Source organism: Cervus elaphus, chromosome 6, assembly GCF_910594005.1.
Source record: "Cervus elaphus chromosome 6, mCerEla1.1, whole genome shotgun sequence".
Lineage (NCBI taxonomy): Eukaryota > Metazoa > Chordata > Mammalia > Artiodactyla > Cervidae > Cervus > Cervus elaphus.
The window spans coordinates 29,781,463-29,803,013 of NC_057820.1; the positions used below are offsets into that span (position 1 = coordinate 29,781,463).

Genomic DNA, 21,551 nt, shown 5'->3' on the forward strand with positions numbered 1-21,551 from the left:
TTTTTTTTAATTTTTTTATTAGTTGGAGGCTAATTACTTCACAACATTTCAGTGGGTTTTGTCATACATTGATATGAATCAGCCTGTTCTAGGATTTCTTATGATTATTCTGTTCTAGGATTTCTTATGAGAGGGATATCTAACAACTGAAAGAAAAATTTCTTCTTGAGTATTATTAAAATAATAAGTGTTACATATATATAAATAACTGAATCACTTTGCTGCATATCTGAAAGTAACACAACATTACAATTCAACTATACTTCAACAGCAACAAAAATTCTTTAAAAAGTAAATGAAAAGGAAAGCCGTATTGGAATAAAGTGTTTACAGCAAATACAAAAAATTTCATAAATGCCTCCACCCTAGTTTGAGATTGAGCTCAAAGGAAAAAATACTAAGAACCAGATTCTGTAGGTAAACAGACATTTTCACACTGTTAGAGGGAAGGCAAACTGGGAAAATGTAAGAATGCATATACGTATATACTTATTTATAATCAGGAAGAAAATCAGCAAGTTATAAGGAAAACAAACTATTCCAGGTAGGTTTATTCTTTTCTGTTTAAATCTCTTCCAACATTACCCTTACATCTGGACCAGATCTATTCCTTCATTCATTCAGTAAATATTCAGTAAGAGTACTCCACATGCCAGGCACTCAGCATGGAGCAGTAAGATCAGAACACTTTTTCTTTCTTTCTTTTTTTTTTAAGATCACTTTTTCAAGGAAGCAAACTGCAGCCATGAAATTAAAAGACCCTTGCTCCTAGGAAAGGAAAGCTATGACAAATCTGTGAAAGTGAAAGTTGCATCCGACTCTGTATAGTCCATGGAATCCTCCAGGCCAGAATACTGGAGTGGGTAGCTTTTCCCTTCTCCAGGGGATCTTCCCAGCACAGGGATCAAACCCAGGTCTCCCGCATTGCAGGCGGATACTTTACCAGCTGAGCTACAAGTAACAAACCTAGATAGCTGTTTAAAAAGCAGAGACATCACTCTGCTGACAAAAGTCTAGATAGTCAAAGCTATGGTTTTTCCAGTAGTCATGTATATCACATCTGTAGATGTGAGAGTTGAACCATAAAGAAGGCTGAGCACCAACAAATTGCGGTGTTGGAAGACTCTTGAGAGTCCCTTGGATTGCAAGGATATCAAACCAGTCAATCCAAAAGGAAATCAACCCTGAATATTCATTGGAAGGACTGATGTTGAAGCTGAAGCTCCAATACTTTGGCTATCTGATGCAAAGAGCCAACTCATGGGGAAAGACCCTGATGCTGGGCAAGACTGAAGGCAAATGGAGAAGGGGTCGGCTGAGGATGAAATGGTTAGATAGCATTACTGACTCAATGGACATGAATTTCAGCAAACTCCAGGAGATAGTAGAGGATAGCAGAGTCTGGCGGGCTGCAGTCCATGGGGTCTCAAAGAATTGGACACAACTTAGTGGCTAAACTTACATTTCCAAATATGGAATATAAGCCTCCATTTAACACATTCACATTTGATTATAGTACAATTCCTTTCAAGTCAGACACATTTCCATCTTTATATATTAAAACTTAAAGGGAGATAGTTTATAGTTTGAACTTTAAGCCATGCAACACTTTAAAATATAGTTAAGGAGTCATTAAAATCTTCAATCCAATCCCAAAGAAAGGCAACGCCAATGAATGCTCAAACTACCACACAATTGCACTCATCTCACACACTAGTAAAGTAATGCTCAAAATTCCCCAAGCCAGCCTTCGGCAATACGTGAACCGTGAACTTCCACACGTTCAAGCTGGTTTTAGAAAAGGCAGAGGAACCAGAGATCAAATTGCCAACATCCGCTGGAACATCGAAAAAGCAAGAGAGTTCCAGAAAACATCTATTTCTGCTTTATTGACTATGCCAAAGCCTTTGACTGTGTGAATCACCATAAACTGTGATCTGGAATTCTGGAAGAGATGGGAATACCAGACCACCTGACCTGCCTCTTGAGAAACCTGTATGCAGGTCAGGAAGCAACAGTTAGAACTGGACGTGGAACAACACCCTGGTTCCAAATAGGAAAAGGAGTACGTCAAGGCTGTATACTGTCACCCTGCTTATTCAACTTATACGCAGAGTACATCATGAGAAACGCTGGGCTGGATAAAGCACAAGCTGGAATCAAGATTGCTGGGAGAAATATCAATACGCTCAAGATATGCAGATGACACCACCCTTATGGCAGAAAGTGAAGAAGAACTAAAGAGCCTCTTGATGAAAGTGAAAAGAGAAGAGTGAAAAAGTTGGCTTAAACCTCAACATTCAGATAACAAAGATCATGGCATCCGGTCCCATCACTTCATGGCAAATAGATGGCAAAACAGTGGAAACAGTGGCTGAAACAGTGGAAACAGTGGCTGACTTTATTTTGGGGGGCTCCAAAATCACTGCAGATGGTGATTTCAGCCATGAAATTAAAAGATGCTTACTTCTTGGAAGGAAAGTTATGACCAACCTAGACAGCATATTAAAAAGCAGAGACATTACTTTGTCAACAAAGGTCAGTCTAGTAAAGCCTATGGTTTTTCCAGTAGTCATGTATGGATGTGAGAGTTGGTCTATAAAGAAAGCTGAGCGCCAAAGAATCGATGCTTTTGAACTGTGGTGTTGGAGAAGACTCTTGAGAGTCCCTTGGACTGCAGGGAGATCCAACCAGTCCATCCTAAAGGAGATCAGTCCTGGGTGTTCATTGGAAGGACTGATGTTGAAGCTGAAATTCTAATACTTTGGCCACCTGATGTGAAGAGCTGACTCACTTGAAAAGACCCTGATGCTGGGAGGGGTTGGGGGCAGGAAGAGAAGGGGACGACAGAGGATGAGATGGTTAGATGGCATCACTGACTTAATGGACATGAATTTGGGTAAACTCCGGGAGTTGGTGATGGACAGGGAGGCCTGGTGTGCTGCGGTTCATGGGGTCGCAAAGAGCCGGACACGACTGAGCAACTGAACTGAACTGAAAATCTTCAAAGTTACACTGAATAGTTCCAGGAACTACAATATCAAACAGCCCTGGCTATCTCTACATATGACATCAAGATTCTAGGTCACTGATACATTCTTAAAACATAGAACAGTGAATATATGAATTAATCTGAATGATCTGGGATTGCTTATGTTGGGCTTCCCAGGTGGTATCAGCAGGTAAAAAAACCCACCTGCCAATACAGGAGACCTAAGAGGCATGGGTTCGATCCCTGGGTGGGGAAGATCCCCTGGAGGAGGAAATGGCAACCCACTCCAGTATTCTTGCCTGGAGAGTCCCATGGACAGATGAGCCTACAGTCCATAGGGTCGCAAAAAGTCAGACATGACTGAGTGACTAAACACTGCACCAATATATGAATCCAGCAGGTCACAAACAGTGACAGACAATCTTCCCATCAATCAAACAAGAAAGCATGTATTTAACCCTGAACAGGAGATTTGGACTGATTACAATATAGCAGCACAAGAAGAACGTCTATGTCAACAAGCAGAGTAGCTTGGTTAACGTTCCTTCCAAGGTCCTTCTCTTCAGGTGGAGGACACAGGGGGCGAAGTCCAAAGCAACTAAAACTTTTGCCCAGGAAAGAAAAATCTGTCCACGCTGGTTACCCTTGAGTTTCCCATATCTCCCAGTTTGAGGAGGTGTTAACACTTATTTCAGACATAAGAACTGTGGGTGGGCAGGAAAACCTGTCCTTCTACCAAGTTACCTGTTTGCAGGTAAACACTCCTGAGTCTTCAACATGACAGTTGCTCATTGTTCAGAAGCAATACATTCACTATGAAAAGCAGCACGATTTATAGAGAACAATGCTCAGTTGCTCAGTCGTGTTGAACCCTTTGCCACCCCATGGACCGTAGCCTCCAGGCTCCCCAGCCCATGGGATTCTCCAGGTAAGAATATTGGACTGGGTTGCCATTTCCTTCTCCAATAAATAAAAGTAATTTTAATTATTGCTTAGTCACGTTTTCACATTTGGGTCTTTACTATGTAAACATATTAGCTTAGAACATAAAGGCAATACTAAGTCATTGGCAAGACACACAAACTTTGAACGTTTTTCTCATAAACATACTACTTATAAGCTATATTGGACTATTTTTTCATGTGAGTGCACTTGTGAATAACAGCATATATTTGTAAAATAGTTGGGAGGGGCTGGGGTACAGTCTGTGGCTGTAAAACAGAATTAACAAGACTATGTAAAGTTTAAATTCAAGATAATAATCTGAATAATACCTATGTTCTAGCTGCTTACACAGCTCGAATTTTCCACATGATCGAAAGCAAATGAGATTCACTTTTCAAAGTTAGTAGTTGCATTCCTTTAAAGTGTATTTACTCAGCTCCTAAGACAAAGACTGATTTGTCATGCTCAATGGCCCTGTTATATAATGTGGAAAAATTATTACTACTTAAGGGACTATCGTTTATTGGATTTCTTTTTTCTGTTAGGTGCTTCATATATAAATATTATAGCAAGTCTTCACAAGACTCCTGCAAAGTAGATATTGATATTCCTTCTTTACATTCAAGGAAGCCAAGCTGAGCCACCTAACTGGTCCAAGATCACACAATTAACAAGTGGCAGATCTGGGATTTCCAGCTGCTTCTAGAATGCCCCTAAAGTCCATGTTTTCTTCTGTACTTTGCAACTTCAGCATTTCACGCCAAGGATCACAGAGAAAATAAAAGGAAATAAAACAAAAGCAAAAACAAAGTAACACAAGCAAGGTACTCTTGAAATTTCCTAAACACCAATTTCAACAAAGTTAAGATCTGAGGAAGAGAAAAATGTTACCAGCTTTCATACTTTATACCTTAATGTTTCACAAACTATATATTCTACTTAGTCACCCTGATATAGCTAGTTTAGGTTTTTAACAAGTGGGCCTTTTTTCTCCCCCCCCCCCTCTTTTTTTTGGCCATGGAGCATGACTTGTGAGATCTAGAGGATCTTGTGATTTCTTGTGAAATCTTGTGTGATTTCGAGGATCAGGAATTGAACCCAGGCCCCAGCAGTGAAAGTACCAAGTTCTAACCACTGGACCACCAGGGAATTCCCAAGTGGGCATTTTTCGAGAAGCTACGAATCCAGTACGGATCTTTCTGCTTGTGCTGGCAAAGGGTCAACCAAATTCTTCCTGACTATCGTGAAGGATGTCACTTGCTTACTGTACCACCTCTCTGAGAGCTGAAAAAACCACCTCGCCAAGTTTCTGCCACATTTACTTACCTAGGTGAACATGTTAAGAATACCTGATACATTCAGAAGTGTGAGAAGGTAAGTGAAGGGGGGAACTATTTTCTAAAATGAATCATTTCAGAACATCTTTAAATAAGAAAGTTCAATGCATAATTTTAAGTCTTAAAAAAAAATTTAATATCCATGAAACCATTGCTCAGCTGGAGAAATAGACCAGTGCCTTACATTTACACATGCCTTCTTTCTTCTGATAGCTTCCCTGATTGCTCAGTTGTTAAAGAATCCGCCTGCAACGCAGGAGACCCTGGTTCCCGCTAGAGAAGGAATAGGCTACCTACTCCAGTATTCTTGGGCTTCCCTTGTGGCTCAGCTGGTAAAGCATCCGCCTGCAATGACCTGAGTTCGATCCCTGGGTTGGGAAGATCCCCTGGAGAAGGGAAAGGCTACCCACTCAAGTATTCTGGCCTAGACACAACTGAGCGACTTTCACTTCTCTCTTCTGAATTTCTGCCTCCCCTTTTGAGGCAACTACTTCTGAATTTTGTGTAAACCATTAACTTTTTAAAACTATTCTTACAAATAATGGATGCCTAAACAATATCTTGGGGTTCCCAGGTAGCTCAAATGGTGAAGAATCTGCCTGTAATGTGGGAGACCTGGGTTCGACCCCTGGGTCAGGGAGATCCCCTGGAGAAGGGAATGGCTACCCACTCCAGTATTCTGGACTGGAGAATTCCATGGACAGAGGAGCCTGGCAGGCTATACAGCCCATGGCGTCACAAAGAGTTGGACACGACTGAGTGACTAACACTTTCTTTTCAGCAGTATTTCAGCTTCAGTTTTTTAACTTCAGCAAAAAGGGCTTCATACTATATATAATCTAAGTCTTTCACTCAATATTGCATTTTCTAAGATTTCTCTGGTGGCTCAGACCATAAAGAATCTGCCTGCAGTGTCAGAGACCGGGGTTTATCCTTGGGTCAGAAAGACCCCCTGGAGAGGGAATGGCAACCCACTCCAGTATTCTTGCCTGGAGAATTCCATGGACAGAGGAGCCTGGCAGGCTACAATCCATGGGGTTGCAACGAGTTGGACACGACTGAGCGACTAACACACTTTCACTCAAAACTGCATTTTCTAAGATGTATCCATACTGTAGCGTGTAGCTGTACTTTAACTTTCGGGCTGCTGATTACAAGGTAATAGTCCATTCTGCTAAGTCACTTCAGTCGTGTCCGACTCTGTGCGACCCCATAGACGGCAGCCCACCAGGCTCCCCCGTCCCTGGGATTCTCCAGGCAAGAACACTGGAGTGGGTTGCCATTTCCTTCTCCAGTGCATGAAAGTGAAAAGTGAAAGTGAAGTCTGCTCAGTCGTGTCCGACTCTTAGCTACCTCATGAACTGCAGCCTACCAGGCTCCATCCATGGGATTTTCCAGGCAAGAGTACTGGAGTGGGGTGCCATTGCCTTCTCCGAATAGTTCATTCTATATATAAACAATTTTTTTATCCATTTTCATGCTGGTGAGCATTTGGCTTATTTCTAATAAGTTTTCATTTTTAAATGAGATTATTTAGATGCTTTTCAGAAATAGATTTCTGGTAGGTATGCCAATTCTTCTCCAACAGCTTTGAAGGTAAGAGACCACTTCACTTATTTCTTTTATAGTTGGCTGACTCCTCCTATTACGGAGTTCCTATTCTATACACAATAGTGCTTCTTAAAATTAGTCAACTGGTGCAACTAAATCAGTTTGTAAAGATCACAAGTTCTGTTTCCCAAGGCTTCCTGGGTCATGGTTTTAGAATTTAAGAAGAAAAGTCTTACCCTCCCTCAAATTTCAGTTAGTTGCTGTTAGCACAAAAGTGTTTCCTCGATGAATTATCATCATGATGACACGTGGGAAAGCCTAGGTGTTTCTGCTAAATTATAAGATTATCCAATTGAATGATCATGACTTTGTCACATGCTCCCATCCTCCACTTCCTTCCCTCTCCCAGACAAAGCTCCGTTATATCTACCGCTAATGTTGAGATTGCTGCAAGTTTAGGTTTACACATTTGGCAAGCTCAGTACTACTTGGTTAGATATTAACCAAGATGATACTATATACAATGAGTATACCTGAGAAGCCGAGTCATGACTGCCAGACTATGACTGTCAAACACCACCAGGAGTAGTATTACAATGCACATTTTTCTTGTTAAAATTAACCAACGTAAGACAAAAATAACTCCTGCCTTAATAACTACAGTGGACTTCATGGCTAAGTGGCAGGAGGTAATAATTTACAGATGTAAAGCTACCAACTGCTTAGTAGGCCATCTTGAGAAATTTATCCTTCTCCTGTCTCAATTTATTCAGGTATTAAAAAGGAACTAAATAACTAGCTTCACGAAGACCAGAGGCTCCATAAGAACTTGGCCTGTTTTGCACACCATTACACACTGGCTTAAAACAGTACCTTCCCAATACCAGACTCTCAGTAGATACTTGTTGGTATAGATATGAAACTTTAAAGTACTCTATATTTTTGCAATGGTATATTTCCACCCTCCTGTTTCACTTCAACCATGAAAACCCCAAGTTCTAGAAAATCAAGCTATATTTATGCCCCCAAAGATACTTCATTCTAACACAGGCTTTATTCATTTATACATAACAAATTCAATCAATCATTTAACAAGTATTGTTGTTCAGTCCCTCAGTTGTGCTGACTCTGCGACCACAAGGAATGCAGCATGCCAGGCTTCCCTGTCCTTCACTATCTCCTGGAGTTTGCTCAAACTCATGTCCACTGAGTCCATGATGCCATACAATGCATAAGGTATTATGTGCTAGTCACTATGGATATGAAGAAAGAACAAAGGCAATAGACAAGAAAGAGAAAATTATGGGTGTTTAAGGAATTCCGAAGTCCCTGTTACACATGTGGCTAATTCAGTGCTACTTACATATATAACTGTTTTTTCTATCACACTGCTATCTTGTGAATTTCACATTCATTCTTTTTTTTTTTTTTAGCAAATAAGGTTTTGCTGGGCAGAACAAGAAACTTGAGGGCCACCGCTGCCTAAGGAGAAGCCTCCAGTTTAGAAGGTGATTCCAGTTATGGGAGATGGTGAAGGAGGCTGACAGCACGTGTACTTAAGTCAGAATGCCCACAATGAATCCCAGGTCCACCACTTAGAAGCTGAGTAACCTTGGCAAAGTATTTGTTTCGGCGCCTGTTTCTTCACTGACAAAATGGGGATACTTCTATTAACTACTTCCGAGTTAGATGAAACAATGTAAGTGAAATGCTCAGCATGGCACTTTGCACAAAGCAGACAGTCAGTATATGGCAGCCATTATCATCATTTTCACAAGTGATTCTGCCTTTGAGAGTTCTGGGGGAAAAAAAAAAGAGGAAGGGGATATATGTATACACATAGCTGATTCACGCTGTTCTACAGCAGAAACAAAACACTGTAAAGTAATTATACTCTAATATAAATAAAAACCTATCATCACATGAAATAAAAGTCAGTAAGGATCAATGTTCAAGGGACTAAGGCAGAGGAAAGTAAAAAGGTGATCTGAGCAAAGGGTACGCTGGGGTATCTCTTGAGCCTTGAGGAAGGAAGAGGAGAGGGGTCAGAGTTTTACCAAGCCTTCACATCCGGTGACTGTATCTCCTAAGTTCATAAAAAAAGGCAGGGGAAGCAGATAAATGTCTGTGGAGAGTCCCTAAAAAGATTGTAAGGTTAGAGAGAGGAACCTCATTTTAAAAGGCAACATGCTGAACCAATTAATTTCTTCTGCTCCCTATGTGCCACTTGTCACAGTCTTCCCATCTTTCCTTATGGATTGTGAGGTTTCAAAACTTCCCACCTCTGCCCCATCATTCACGCCACTCTCCCGACACATGCAGAGTTTCATGTCCACTCTGTATAGAGCAAGTCTAGAACCACACACTTAAGATGTTAATTTGCAAAGAGTATGATATTGGCCCAGTGCCTGATTCCTGATCTGTTTTAGGAAGACTATGAATTAACTTTGCACAATTATTCAAATAGCTACAGTGGAGGGCATGACCATATTGATACGTACCCTCTCAACTACCACTGCTTTTGTAAATCTAAAAGCATTTCTTTTCACATAATTTCAAATTGATTCTTTAATGCTTTGGTATACTACTAAATTATTCCCAGCATAAATTTAAAAGCTCATACTTGAGCTACTTTGCTCCGTAGAAGACATTATAATGTTAATAAGATTTGCGTAGAAATGGGACAGCTGTCATGTTCTGCCAAGTTCATTAAAATGGGATTCTACTTTTACTTATGATGGCTACCAGTTGCCTGTGCAATGATAGAGAAGCCTCATGTCTTTTATGCAACTTGTTTAATTATTTCAGGAATTTTCAAAAATATTAGCTGACAAGGAATTATCATCATTTCATCCAGTTAATAAGGCTAAACTCTTATCATCATCCACCTAGACTTTTTCTACCTATGATCTGCACTAGAAAAATATGTTCTCTTAGCTTCTGGAGGTGGGAGGGAGGCTAAGTGGGAGGGGCCATATGTATACCTATGGCTGATTCATGTTGATGTATGGCAGAAACCAACACAATATCGTAAAGCAATTATCCTCCAGTTAAAAATAAATAAATTTTAAAAGGTCACAAAGGGAAAAGATGTGAGACAAAATACATTCTAGTGAATGTGTTTTGAGGCCAATACTATTCTTTCATTCTGAAAAGCTGCTTTCACCTTTCCTCTGCTGTCTCTCCCACCCAGCAACTTTTTTTTACTGCCCTCTCTCCAAACTGGTTTCTTTAAGGCTTTGGTGAGGGAGCATATCGTGATTAAGTACATGAGCTTTGGATACTCAGACTATTCAGGAATGTGAATTCATTCTCTATCCTTCAGTTTAAAAAAAAAAAAAGCAATGTGTACAAATATTGAATTATCAAGTTGTGTACCTGAAACTAACATAGTATGTCAATAATAGGTACCAAGGGAGGATGGGTGGGGAGAGGGTTAGATTGGGGGTTAGACAGCTCAATATTCTGTCATCATCTAAATGGGAAAACAATTTGAAAAACAACATATACACGTATACATATAACTGACTCACTCTGCTGTACCCCTGAAACTAATACAACATTGTTCATCAACTATCCTCTAATACGGGAATTCCCTGGTGGTCCAGGGGCTAAGACTCTGTGCTCCTGATACAGGGGGGCTGGGTTCAATCCCCGGTCAGGGAACTAGATCCCACATGCCACAACTAAGACTGTATGCAGCCAAATAAATAAAAATAAATGCTAAAAAAAAACTATCCTCTAATATAAAATTAAAAATGCCAATTATACCTCAGTAAAAACAGAAAACAAAACACACACACACTTCTAGGGACAGGGCCAGAGATTTCTCTGTTAATAAGACCTCCAGGTGATTCTGATGTGTGCTGAGGTTTGAGATAAGACTTTCCCTAAAACCAAAAAATCAGTATCTCCGGAATATAATCTTCTAAATCCAAGGTTACTACCAGAATTTACTTTATGTAATAGTTTCGATAAGGCACTTAAGAGATTGAGTCAAATACTCTGATGAAAACCATCTGTTGCACCCATCTATCTCCCTGTATGAATTCTACATGAACTACTCCTCCCCATTTTTTCTTTTCCGCTTTCATTGTTAAGTGAATAGTTTTGTGTATTGGCTCTTCTATCTGATGGAAATTCTAAGAAATACCTCATAAATATAACCCCCCAAACTGGTAGTACTGATACATGTGAAGTAGCCTAGCACATAAAAATATTCTATTCATAGAATGGTAGCCACTAAGTACCATGACTATCTTACTAGTCACGTTCTTTATTCATAATTGTCTGGGTTACAGAACTACAGTAAAATTTTTGTCATCTAATGAAGAGCTTTTTAGGATCCTATAGTATCTAAAATGAAGCTAAGATCAGAACTAAGAAATAAGAAAACTCTGAATGAATGAGCCCATGATTATCACTAGCAGAGCAGCCAAAACAAAGTCAAAGGCTCAGAGATTACATCTAATATTCTGAAATTGTTGCTTTGTCCATTAAAAGCATAACAGGATTTTTTGATAATGCCAGGCCAGAAGAGCAGGTAAAAGAAAAGAAAGCAGGCAGAAAAGAAGAGGAGAAGATGGTTGGGGAGACAACTGTCCAGGCAGCAGTGGTGATGAAAGTCACATCAGGAAGGCAAGAGGCAAACAGCTAATTCAGTCGTGAGGCAGGAACTGGGGCACAACCCAGGGCCTGAAATGCTCAGGATCCCAGGTCATTTCAACCGCGTGTAGAAAGGATTTATTAACAGATACTCTTAAGGACTAAACTGGAAAAGGGCATGGCAACCCACTCCAGTAGTCTTGCCTGGAAAATCCCACAGATAGAGGAGGCTGGCGGGCTACAGTCCTTGGAGTCGCAAAGAATCCGACAGGACTCAGCGACTGAGCAAGGTCAAGGGTTAAATTACAGGTCTCTGGGAGTCCCCAAGCTACAAACAATTAGACACCGAAGATGCTGCATTTCTGAGGTTTTCCCCCTTTTCTTATGGGTCCTTATATCTGCCATTTGACAAAACAGCATTTAATGGATCAGAAAGTGGCTCCTTGTATTCTGAACACAGTTGGAAAAGAGCTGATGGCTATAGATTTGTGAATCACAAGGCTGTAAAGAAAGGCACTGCTTTACATTGATTATAACAAAAGGCTGTCTTTTTAAAAGTCACAAATCAAGCAAAAACCTACTAATATGAGGTAAATGTGCAAAACTTTTCCGTTCTGATGTCTGGACTCTTCCCTTCATACCTCTGCATTTGGGGCAGATGCCTCTATATTTACAAAACCAGAAAAAGCACTTTTGTCTTTTCAAAGTTTAAAAAGCGAACAGCAGATGAACTGATGTGTATTCAGCTCCTAACCAAGTATAATGTTTTCTAGAGTACTGTTAAACAATGAAGAAAGGAGAGAGACATAATAATAGAAATATCCCTATTGAATAAAGTCAATGAATACATACATACATATACAAATAATGTATATATGCACACTTATATATACAACATATACATATCTTTATACTTTAAATGTGTGTATGAAACTGGGAACATAAAATTGACTTTCTCCCCTTAAATACACATTCCTGGTTTTATATGTAAATGAGAAAGTTCCTTCCCTACATCATGGACTCTTAAAGTGCATCTGTGAGAAACAGCTGAATGCTTCTAGAAGCCTCGTCCTCTGCACTTTCCAGGGCTCAACCAAGGCATTCACTGTTACGTATACTCAACTTTGAAGTGGGTAGTCATAGTAACGCTGCCAGTCCTACCCAAGGCTTTTTCTCCCTTCTTTCTATTCCTTTCCTAGCCCTCCTCCCTTCTCAAAACAGCACACACAAATACAGAAAGAAAGCTGCTTCCTTGTGAGTGTGACTTTTTTTGTACACTGCTGTACTCGAGAGAGGAAAGGGCAGAGATGTGGGCTATTTGCAAGGCACTGCCTTAGACACAAATGTCTGTGCGGCTCTGGGAGCTGAAAGAGGAAAACAGCTGTCAGTAGAAGCTGATAAGCATGCAGATGGCAGGGGTGGCTTTTCCTTCTGACCAAGGAAGGAGAAGCCATCTCTTGTCCATTCTGTCCACCCACAAGACAACTCAAAAGTTAAGATGGAAAAGGAAGGCGTTAAAAATGTTACTGGTGTGCCCTTGGCACAGAAAGCCAAACTCTGATCACAGGTGTTTGAAACAAGGGATGGGTTTATTTGCAGGGCGCCGAGCAAGCAAAATGGGCAGCTCATGCTCAAAAGACCTGAACTCCTGGATGGCTTTCCGGCAAGAGAGGGTCGTAGGATGCATGATCAGCTCAAGAACCTTCTTCTGATTGGCTGGTAACATGCTTATGTTTCAGGAATCTCAACTTTCTGGTTCCAACCAGTCTGGGGTCTACCAGGCTTGAGATCGGCAATTGGCGGACATCCTCCACCTGGGTGGGACTCTTAGTTTCTACAGAACAATTCAAAGGTTTGTGTCAGATTGTTATCTATATCCCTTCAGGAGAAACTAGGAGTCCTGTGACTCTACCGTCCTCTTCATTAACCTGTCCTAGGCTTGAGTCTGCTCTTCGGCACTCAGGAAAGCCCTAAGAGTCTAAAGGCTTTTTTTTTTTTTAAACAAACAAGAAATGGGGGACATAGAATGACTTTTGTGCCTGGAAAGGCCCCACAGGGACCTGCTTGGCTTCAATCCCCCCTTTTCTTTGATACTCTTTAATCCTGAGGGGAACAGTTGTGGGACAAGAAAGAAAATGAAGTCTTCAATAGAGGGTTTAACCATAAACTCGGTATAAGAATTGTGTTTTAGGGGGACTCGGTTTCAAAAGTATTAGGCTGTGGCATGCAAGAAGCTCCTTCTCAGAGAGCTGATGAAAAATTGGAATGAACAATCATACGCCAAGGGGGAGAATGCCCCATGAAATATGAACACACACATGTGTGTGTGTGAATGCGTGCAAAAGTTCTGGAAGAAAACTCACCAAACTCAAAGGTGGTATTCTCTGATAATAAACTATGGTGTTGATGGAAGAAGCTGGGGGACAGGAGGGCTTGAGGGTCCACAAAGAGGAAAGTTCACTTCATGCTCAATGTACTTTTTAATTTTTTTTGGTGCTCAATGTACTTTTGCACTATAAAGCATTTAAAGAGTAAGAACAGATGCATGCATTACTTGTAATTTTTATTAAAAAAAAAAAAAGGCATGGTAGAATTTTGAGACTTAAAAGCTAGAAGCATAAAAATTTAGCAGATTACTAGCACACACAGAGTCAGAACGTGACACAATCTGACAAGGCACATCAGAAAAGTTTCACATTGCATTTAAGCTCATTGAGTTATTTTATAGACCGTATATCCTGCAAGATTTTACACTGAAACCTTATATATCATGATTCCTGCACAGTTTAGGCTACTTCCTCTGCACACATTTTTGCTATTCTTCATCAGTGTCATTACAACAAAGCTCCTAAACTCAAACGTAAAGGTTAATTTTTTAAATCTCTGAGTACAGTCAAGAGTTCTAAAATGAAGAGATAATAATACCTTAATACACACCCTGTCAAAGGTATTGTATATGTATACACTTCTGGCAAATACATTAGCAAGAGTTAAAAATTTGGTGTTGAAGAGTCAAATATTCATTACGTGTTGAGGCTGAGTCTAAGTACTGCCCTGGTAAATGAAGTGAGAAGTCTTTTAAAAACAGTTGGTCTGAGGCTGCTCAAATGAGGAATCAGGAGACCCCAGGTTCTGATATCCGAGTACATTACACAAAGCAATACTGCACGGACTCTACAGAGTAGCCACAAGGAAGTATTTTTATTAATACCTAGGGTATTCCTTTTCCCAAGTATGTGTGTTCTAAAGTATATATTAAAATAACAGGTAAAAATAAAAACAGTACAAAATAAGAACCATTTTAAGACAATTTTATAGTTGAATAATGTTAAGTATCAGTGATCTTTTACAATATAAACTGTCCCTCCGCGACTGGTCTATAAAAGTGTTAAGTGGGACACATATTTTCCCAATAATTTTTCTGGGTATTTACACACGTATAAACTATTTCAGAAATTAAAGGCCAGGAAAACTTTATGTGCAGACAAATCATGCCACATATCTACTATCGTAAGGTAGAGACCAAGGAATCACAGTTACAAAATTTAAGCTTTAAATTCTCACTGCTGATCTTGATCAAGCTAAGGCCCCAATTTTCTGAAAATACTTAAAAAAAAAAAAAGTCGGCCCTTACAAGAGGAAGGAATCAAATAAATCAATTGAAATTCAGGTAATGCCCATAACAGATACTGGCCAATAATTGAAAATTTTTTCTACATCACACCTTCTACCACAACTGTTACACAGAGTTATAAAGAACTGAGAGGAGGATCTTCTTCATTCTACAAAGACTGGTTAATAAGCAGTATACAAAAATACAGTTTTAGGAAGAAGATGGTAGTGCTTAAAGAACAAAGCAGAAAGCAGATTCCTTAGAAAATGAAAATTAGTGTTGAGAATACTCTTACCTTCACCTCCTCTGCTTATAAAAAGACTCATTTCTGACAATATCAGACACTCCCTTTTGGATATTAGTGAATTACTGCAACACCCAAAGGAAGATTTTACTAAGACTCTTAATCAATGGTTAATGTTGGCCCCCATTCTAGGTAAGTAAAACAGAGAAGCTAACAAAGGACTCCCTCCCGGTGAACCCAATGGACCCTAATTTAGGGAAGAACCATCCAGTCAGTTTTGGACGTCTGCTCTTCGCTCAAAGAGTGTTGGGCTCGGTAGGCAAAGAATCTGGTCAACTTCATTCCTTCTCTCACACTGTTACTTAGGACAAATCACTTACACACACTGATTTTCAGCTTCCTCACCTGAAAAAGCGGCATAGTGATTTATAGCGATGTGAGGGTTAACTACGATCATCGCAGCACAGGCACGCAGAAAATATTCAACTAATGTTAATCTTTTTTAGGGGACGGATCAGAGGGAGAAAGGGCAACGTTAGGGTTTCTTGGCAGTGCGGAACAGTTAAAGGCTTTGCTTTGGTGCTAAAAAAAGAAATTTCTAGCTCTGAGACAGACCTGAGACAGAGATAGACTGATTCTCTCTTCGCCTTAGGCAAGTCTCCTTTTTCAGAACTCATACAAGCCAAGTTTTCGGCAATTATTTCTTGTCTTGTATCCTCAGTCACATTTTCACAGTCTAAGATCCTGTCGTCTTAAACCAGACTTCACACTCCCGCAAGTCTTGTGTACACACTGCCTACGCTAGGGCCGCGCTCACCAGCAAGGCGCGCCAGGCATTTCTGGGCCGATCCAGCACAAACTGGGTCCTCTGCATTCAGAGGGCTCCGGAGACAGTGCTCTTAAAAAGGTGGAGGCCTCTTCCTGTCAAACGAGATCATCCCGAGACGTGCCCTCCCCAAGCCACACTTTCCCTTCTCATCACCCCGCGCACAGTTCCTGATTTCTCTTCCCACTGTGGGAGGACGGATCTGTGATATTTACGCGTGTAGACTGAACGCTCGTAAAAAATTCAGTGGTCCAACCGAGGCCACGCGGGCGGCGGCGGCGGCGGCGGCGCAGCCACACCTACTCGGCGGCCGCAGCGCTGGGAGCCCGTAGCCGGCTGACCTGCCCCGTGGCCCGGGCTCCGGGCGCCGCCCCCTCCTCGGCTCCTCCCGGGACGACTCCCACCCGAAACCCGGGACTGCGATCCGCGAGCACGTGGGAGGCTGGCAAGGACGAACGCCCGGCCCGGGAGGGGAGAGGTGGGGAGGCCGGGCGGGAGCCTGCGGCCTGGGGAGACTCGGAGGTAAACAGTCCGGCGCCCGGACCGCGGCCGTCCCCCCCACCCCCGCCACCCCTGCACCCCGGGACGCGAGCTTCCCGAGAGCCGCCCCCAGCGCCCCTGCCTCCCCGCTGGCCCGGCGCCCTGCTCCGCTCCGGGGAGCCAGCGGGAGGCGGAGCTCCGCGCAGCCTGACTGGCCCTTCCCGGCCGAGGCCCCCCTTCCCCGCCGGCATCTCCCTTCCCCGCCGCCACTCACGGTGTTTGCCGCCGCCGCCGCCCCCGCTCGGGTAGTTCAGCAGCAGGAAGGGCAGCGGGGAGCCCGGCGACGGCGGGGTCCTCCAGGAGCGCTGCTGCTGCGGCGGCGGGCGCGCTACGAAGCCGGCGCCTCCATCGCCCGGGTAGAGAAGGAAGAAGGGGGCGGCCACCGGAGAGCCGGGCTCCGATTGCCCCGCGGGGGAGGCCAGCGGCGGCCCCGCCTCGTCCTCCCGGTCCGCGCCCCCGGCTGGAGCGCGGCGCGGCTCCTCCGGCCGCTGCTTCCCGCCCCTCGCCGGCTCCTCGCTGCAACTTTCCGCGCCGGCGGTGGGCGGCGGCGAGGTCTCAGCCATGCTGGCTCCTTCCTTCGCCGCCGCCTCCGACTCGCGCCCGGGCCTGGGCGGGGGAGCAGAGGGTCACGGCGGGCAGCCGCCGCCCCGTCCCGTCCGCGCCGCCGCCCCCTCTCTCCTGGGTTACGGGCCGGCGTCCGGGCCCCGCCGCTCCGTCTACGGCCCTCCCCGCCGGGGTCCGAGCCAGCTGGAGGGCCGGCCCCGCCCGACGGCGCGGTCTCCCTACCGGCCGCCTCCTCCCGCCCGCCCCTCCCGCCCCGGCCCCGGGCCTGCGGCGCGGCTCCCCTAGGGGGCGGCCTCCTCCTCTTCCCGGGGCCCACCTTCCGCCCGGCTCCCGCGGCGCTGCGCTCCCCCCCGACCCGGGGGAGGAGACGGCGCCCGGAGCCCGGTCCTTACCCGCCCCCGGCACGGCCCTCCTAAGCGATCAGGTGTGTGTACCCCCGGTGCTTGAACGGTGGGGGACCCGGCGAAATAGCTGGCGGCGCTTGTGTGTGTAACCGCCCAACTTCATCAGTAGCACAGAGGCACAAAGATCTGGGTTGAAGAAGAGGCGAAAGCTAATTTTAAATAGGAACCTACCCGCTCCCCCACCCTCTTATTAAACTGTACCGTTTGCCTTACACACACGATAACTTGAACCGTTCATTCACGGTTTTGATTTGTGAGCTTTTTATGTGAGAAACCAGAGGTGGGTGTCCACCTTCCCCCACCTCTATTGTTCGCTGTCATGTGCCTTGTATAAAAATCTTGTATTTGCTTTGACTTTTAACTCCCTGGTTTTCCGATGTTCCGGGTGCGCATGAATGCGTTTTAAACCAAACAGCTTAGAATTTATATGACAAGCGTCTATTACAGGTCGGCAGTTTTCACTTTCATAGCGCCTGTGTTTCGCTAGTAATTGGCCACTGTTGCTCTATCTTGAATATTTGAATCAACGATTACTGATCCAGTAATTCCCATAAATAAACATTTCCTTCTTAAATAAAGACAATTTCCAGTTACTATTGTTATTCCTTACGCTACATTCCGTGAACGTTCCCGAGTATTTCCCAGCTGTTTAGCTTTGTGTTCCGGCTGCAAAATGCTGGCATAGAATCCATGTTGACTCGTAATTAAAAATCACTGTTGTGTAACATTTTGTCCACCTGGTTTTCCTTCTGTCTCTGGTCTGCCTTTCCCTCTGTAGTTATCCCTCTCTGAAACGGAAAGTAAACCTTTTTATTGTTGTTATTCTCTGAAAATCACTCTTGAAATTACAAGAAATTATCCTGAGACTTCTAATACTATCACCAAATCTTTTGAACAAAACATTTTAAAAGGAGGTGTTTACAAGAAGCTAACTTCAAGAAGTTAGTAGTTTTTCAGTTTCTGGCATTTTCCTGACCTGTTGATTTCAGTGCTACTGCCTACTTAAATTATTTGTCCTCTGAACCTGGATTCCTGTTCTGGAATATGGTGAAATAATTGTTATTATTAACTATGTATTATTGTTTTATTAAAACAGCATACAACCTGCAATAATAAAAACAAAATGGGGGAAAGCTTCTTCATCCTATTTGTAGCATTTTGGAATTTTGCTGGGCCTTTCCTTTTTAGTCTCTGTGAGGGTGGAGTTTTGATAAAAAATAAAATTGCCTTTTAGGAATTATAAACTATAATACCTTGAAGAGAAAAACTATAACATTCCAGATATATGATTTTATTACCCATCCTTAATTGCTTTTTTTTTTTTTTAGTTGAAATATAGTTGATTTACAATGTTGTGCTCATTTCTTCTGTATAACAGTGATCCTTAACTGGCTCTCTTACCAAATTTTTGCATGCAGAAATTTATAAGAATCATATTCTTGTCAAGTTACTTCACAAAGATATTTTGCAGTTTTTTCAGTAAAGAATTTAACAAGAATATATACTAATCCCATTGTCGGTAGAAGAAAAGACATCAGACTTTTGAGAAAGGCCAGTTGTAGCCAAGGGAGTCACCAAGTTAACAAACTATAAAATGTTATCTGGTCTAAATTACCAACTTTCTCCTCTCCAGTTAGCCAGGTTACCTACAGGTGTTAGAAACATTGACATGCTATGGAATCTTGCAGTATATTGAGTCTTTTGTGCCTCTTTACTTTTAAAACCGTTCTATTTATGCTTTATGTCATCAATTACAATGAATTAGCCAAAAGAGTTCACCATGTACATTCTATATACAATGAATATAGAAAATCAGCTGAAATATGAGTCCTTTAAAATTTACAGGCAAGGCTGTTTATAGGCATTTTCTTTAAAGGTGGATGATACTCAGGTTCCTAGTTTCTTATGCTTTTAGCTTTTGGATCAATATTATAATCACAGCTCTACATAAGGTTTAGTGACATAAAGGGCTGAGTTAGCTGGAACATTTAGGGAAGCTCAGGTTATAAAAATGAGGCTAACCTTGGTGCTCCTTTATTGAAGTGAACATCTTCCTATACTGTTTTAAAATCCAAGCCACTGTAAGAATCAAGTTCTATTAATTTTGCTGTGAAATAAAGCAAAAGGTGTTTTTCAATTTCATTTGCATTTTGTTTTTAGTTATTGATGGTCGGTTTTCTGAAACCTTTTGGTGATCTTAAGGATGGACATAGAATATATTACAAAATTGTATAAGATCAATGTCATGGATGTTCTTTTAGGCTAAGCTTTTTAGAACTGTGATCAGAAAAAAAGATACCACTTGGGAAGGGATGATATTCTTTTTCAGATTTCAGTCTTTTTAAATTTATTGAGACATGTTTTGTAGCTCAGCATGTGATCTATCCCATATGTACTTGAAAAGAATGTATATTCTGCTGTTTTCATAAGGAATCTTCTATAAATAGCTATTAAGTTTATCTGTACCAATGTGTCATTTAAGGCCATTGTTTCCTTACTGATTTTCTGTCTGGATGTTCTGTCAATTGATGTAAAATTCCCCCTAGTATTATTGTATTATTGTCAGTTTTTCACTTTGTTTGTTGATGTTTGCATTATATATCTAGGTGCTCCTATGTTGAGTGCATATATATTTATAATCATTACATCTTCTTGTTGGATTGATTCCTTTATCATACTAAATGTCCTTCTTTGCAGTCTTTGCTTGAAAGTCTGTTTTGTCTGATACAGGTGTTGCTGGCCCAGATGTCTTTTCATTTCCATTTGAATGGAATACCTTTTCCATTCTCACACTTTCAGTACATGTATGTGAGATAATTTCCTTTCATATTTTTTATATTTGTAGTAGTAGCAGTCTTTTCTTTTTGGCTTAGAGAAGTGGTTTAGTGGTGGTGAACCCTGTTAGCTATTGCTTGTCTGTTAAATTCTATCTCTTCTTCAAGTCTGAATGATAACTTTCCTGGGTAGAGTATTCTTAGTTATAGGTTTGTGTGTGTGTGTGTATGCCTTCTGGCTTGCAAAGTTTTTGTCGAGAAACTTCACAGCCTTATGAAAGTCCCCTTGTATGTACCTAGTTGCTTTTCTCCTGGGCTTTTAAGATTCTCTCTTCATCTTTAATTCGGGGATTTTAATTTTAATGTGCCTTTGTGTGGACCTCTTTGGGCCTATCATGTCTGGGACTCTATATTTCCTGCACCTGAATATCTGTTTGCTTACCCAGGTTAGGGTAGTTTTCAGCTATTATTTCTTCAAGTAAGTTCTCTACCCCCTTTCTCTTCTTCTGGGATGCTTATAAATATTAGTATGCTTGATGCTGTCATAGAGGTCTCTTAAAATATCCTCATTTTTAAAACCATTTTTTTTCAGTTCAGCTTGAGTAACACTACTCTAGATCACTCATCCATTTCTCTGTATCATCTGCTCTATTGTTGATTCCTTCTAGTGTATTTTTATTTCAGTTATTATCGTCTTCAGCTCTGTTTGGGTCTTCTGTATGTTTTCTCTTTGTTAAAATTCTCACTGTGTTCATCCATCCTCCTCCCCAGTTCAGTGAGCATCTCTGTGGTCTTATCTTGAACTCTATCAGGTTGGTGGCTTTCCCGGTGGCTCAGACAGTAGAGTCTGCCTGCTAATTCAGGAGACCTGGGTTTGATCCCAGGGTCAGGAAGATCCACCTGGAGAAGTAAATAGCAATCCACTCCAGTATTCTCTGGAGAATCCCATAGGCAGAGGAGCCTGGCAGGCTACAGTCCATGGACACGATCGAGCAACTAACACGCACACGCACTTTATCAGGTTGGTTGCTTATCTCTACTTCATGTAGTTTTTTCTGAGGTTATGCCTCTTTGTTTGGAACATATGCCTCTGACTCCTCATTTTACTCAACTCCCTATGCTTATTTCCTATGTGTCGGGGAGGTTGTTACATTTC

General features: G+C 42.0%; 2 protein-coding genes across 4 annotated transcripts in view; both read right to left on the bottom strand.

The window, feature by feature from the left end:
* RUFY3 (RUN and FYVE domain containing 3) overlaps positions 1 to 17,712 on the bottom strand; it is an 87,948-nt gene extending 70,236 nt beyond the window's left edge. For all 3 annotated transcript variants that reach the window (XM_043906535.1, XM_043906534.1, XM_043906539.1), the window contains exon 1: positions 16,868 to 17,712. In XM_043906535.1, the coding sequence (XP_043762470.1) occupies positions 16,868 to 17,216 (349 nt within the window). In that variant the 5' untranslated portion in view covers positions 17,217 to 17,712. The remainder of the gene's footprint in view (positions 1 to 16,867) is intronic.
* LOC122696482 (collagen alpha-1(I) chain-like) lies at positions 14,004 to 16,853 on the bottom strand. The gene is made up of 2 exons (XM_043906542.1): positions 15,903 to 16,853; positions 14,004 to 15,784 (listed from the first exon to the last, which is right to left on the bottom strand). The coding sequence occupies exon 1, from the start codon at positions 16,842 to 16,844 to the stop codon at positions 16,413 to 16,415; it is 432 nt and encodes a 143-aa protein (XP_043762477.1). The 5' UTR covers positions 16,845 to 16,853; the 3' UTR covers positions 14,004 to 15,784; positions 15,903 to 16,412.
* Positions 17,713 to 21,551: the final 3,839 nt, after the last annotated feature.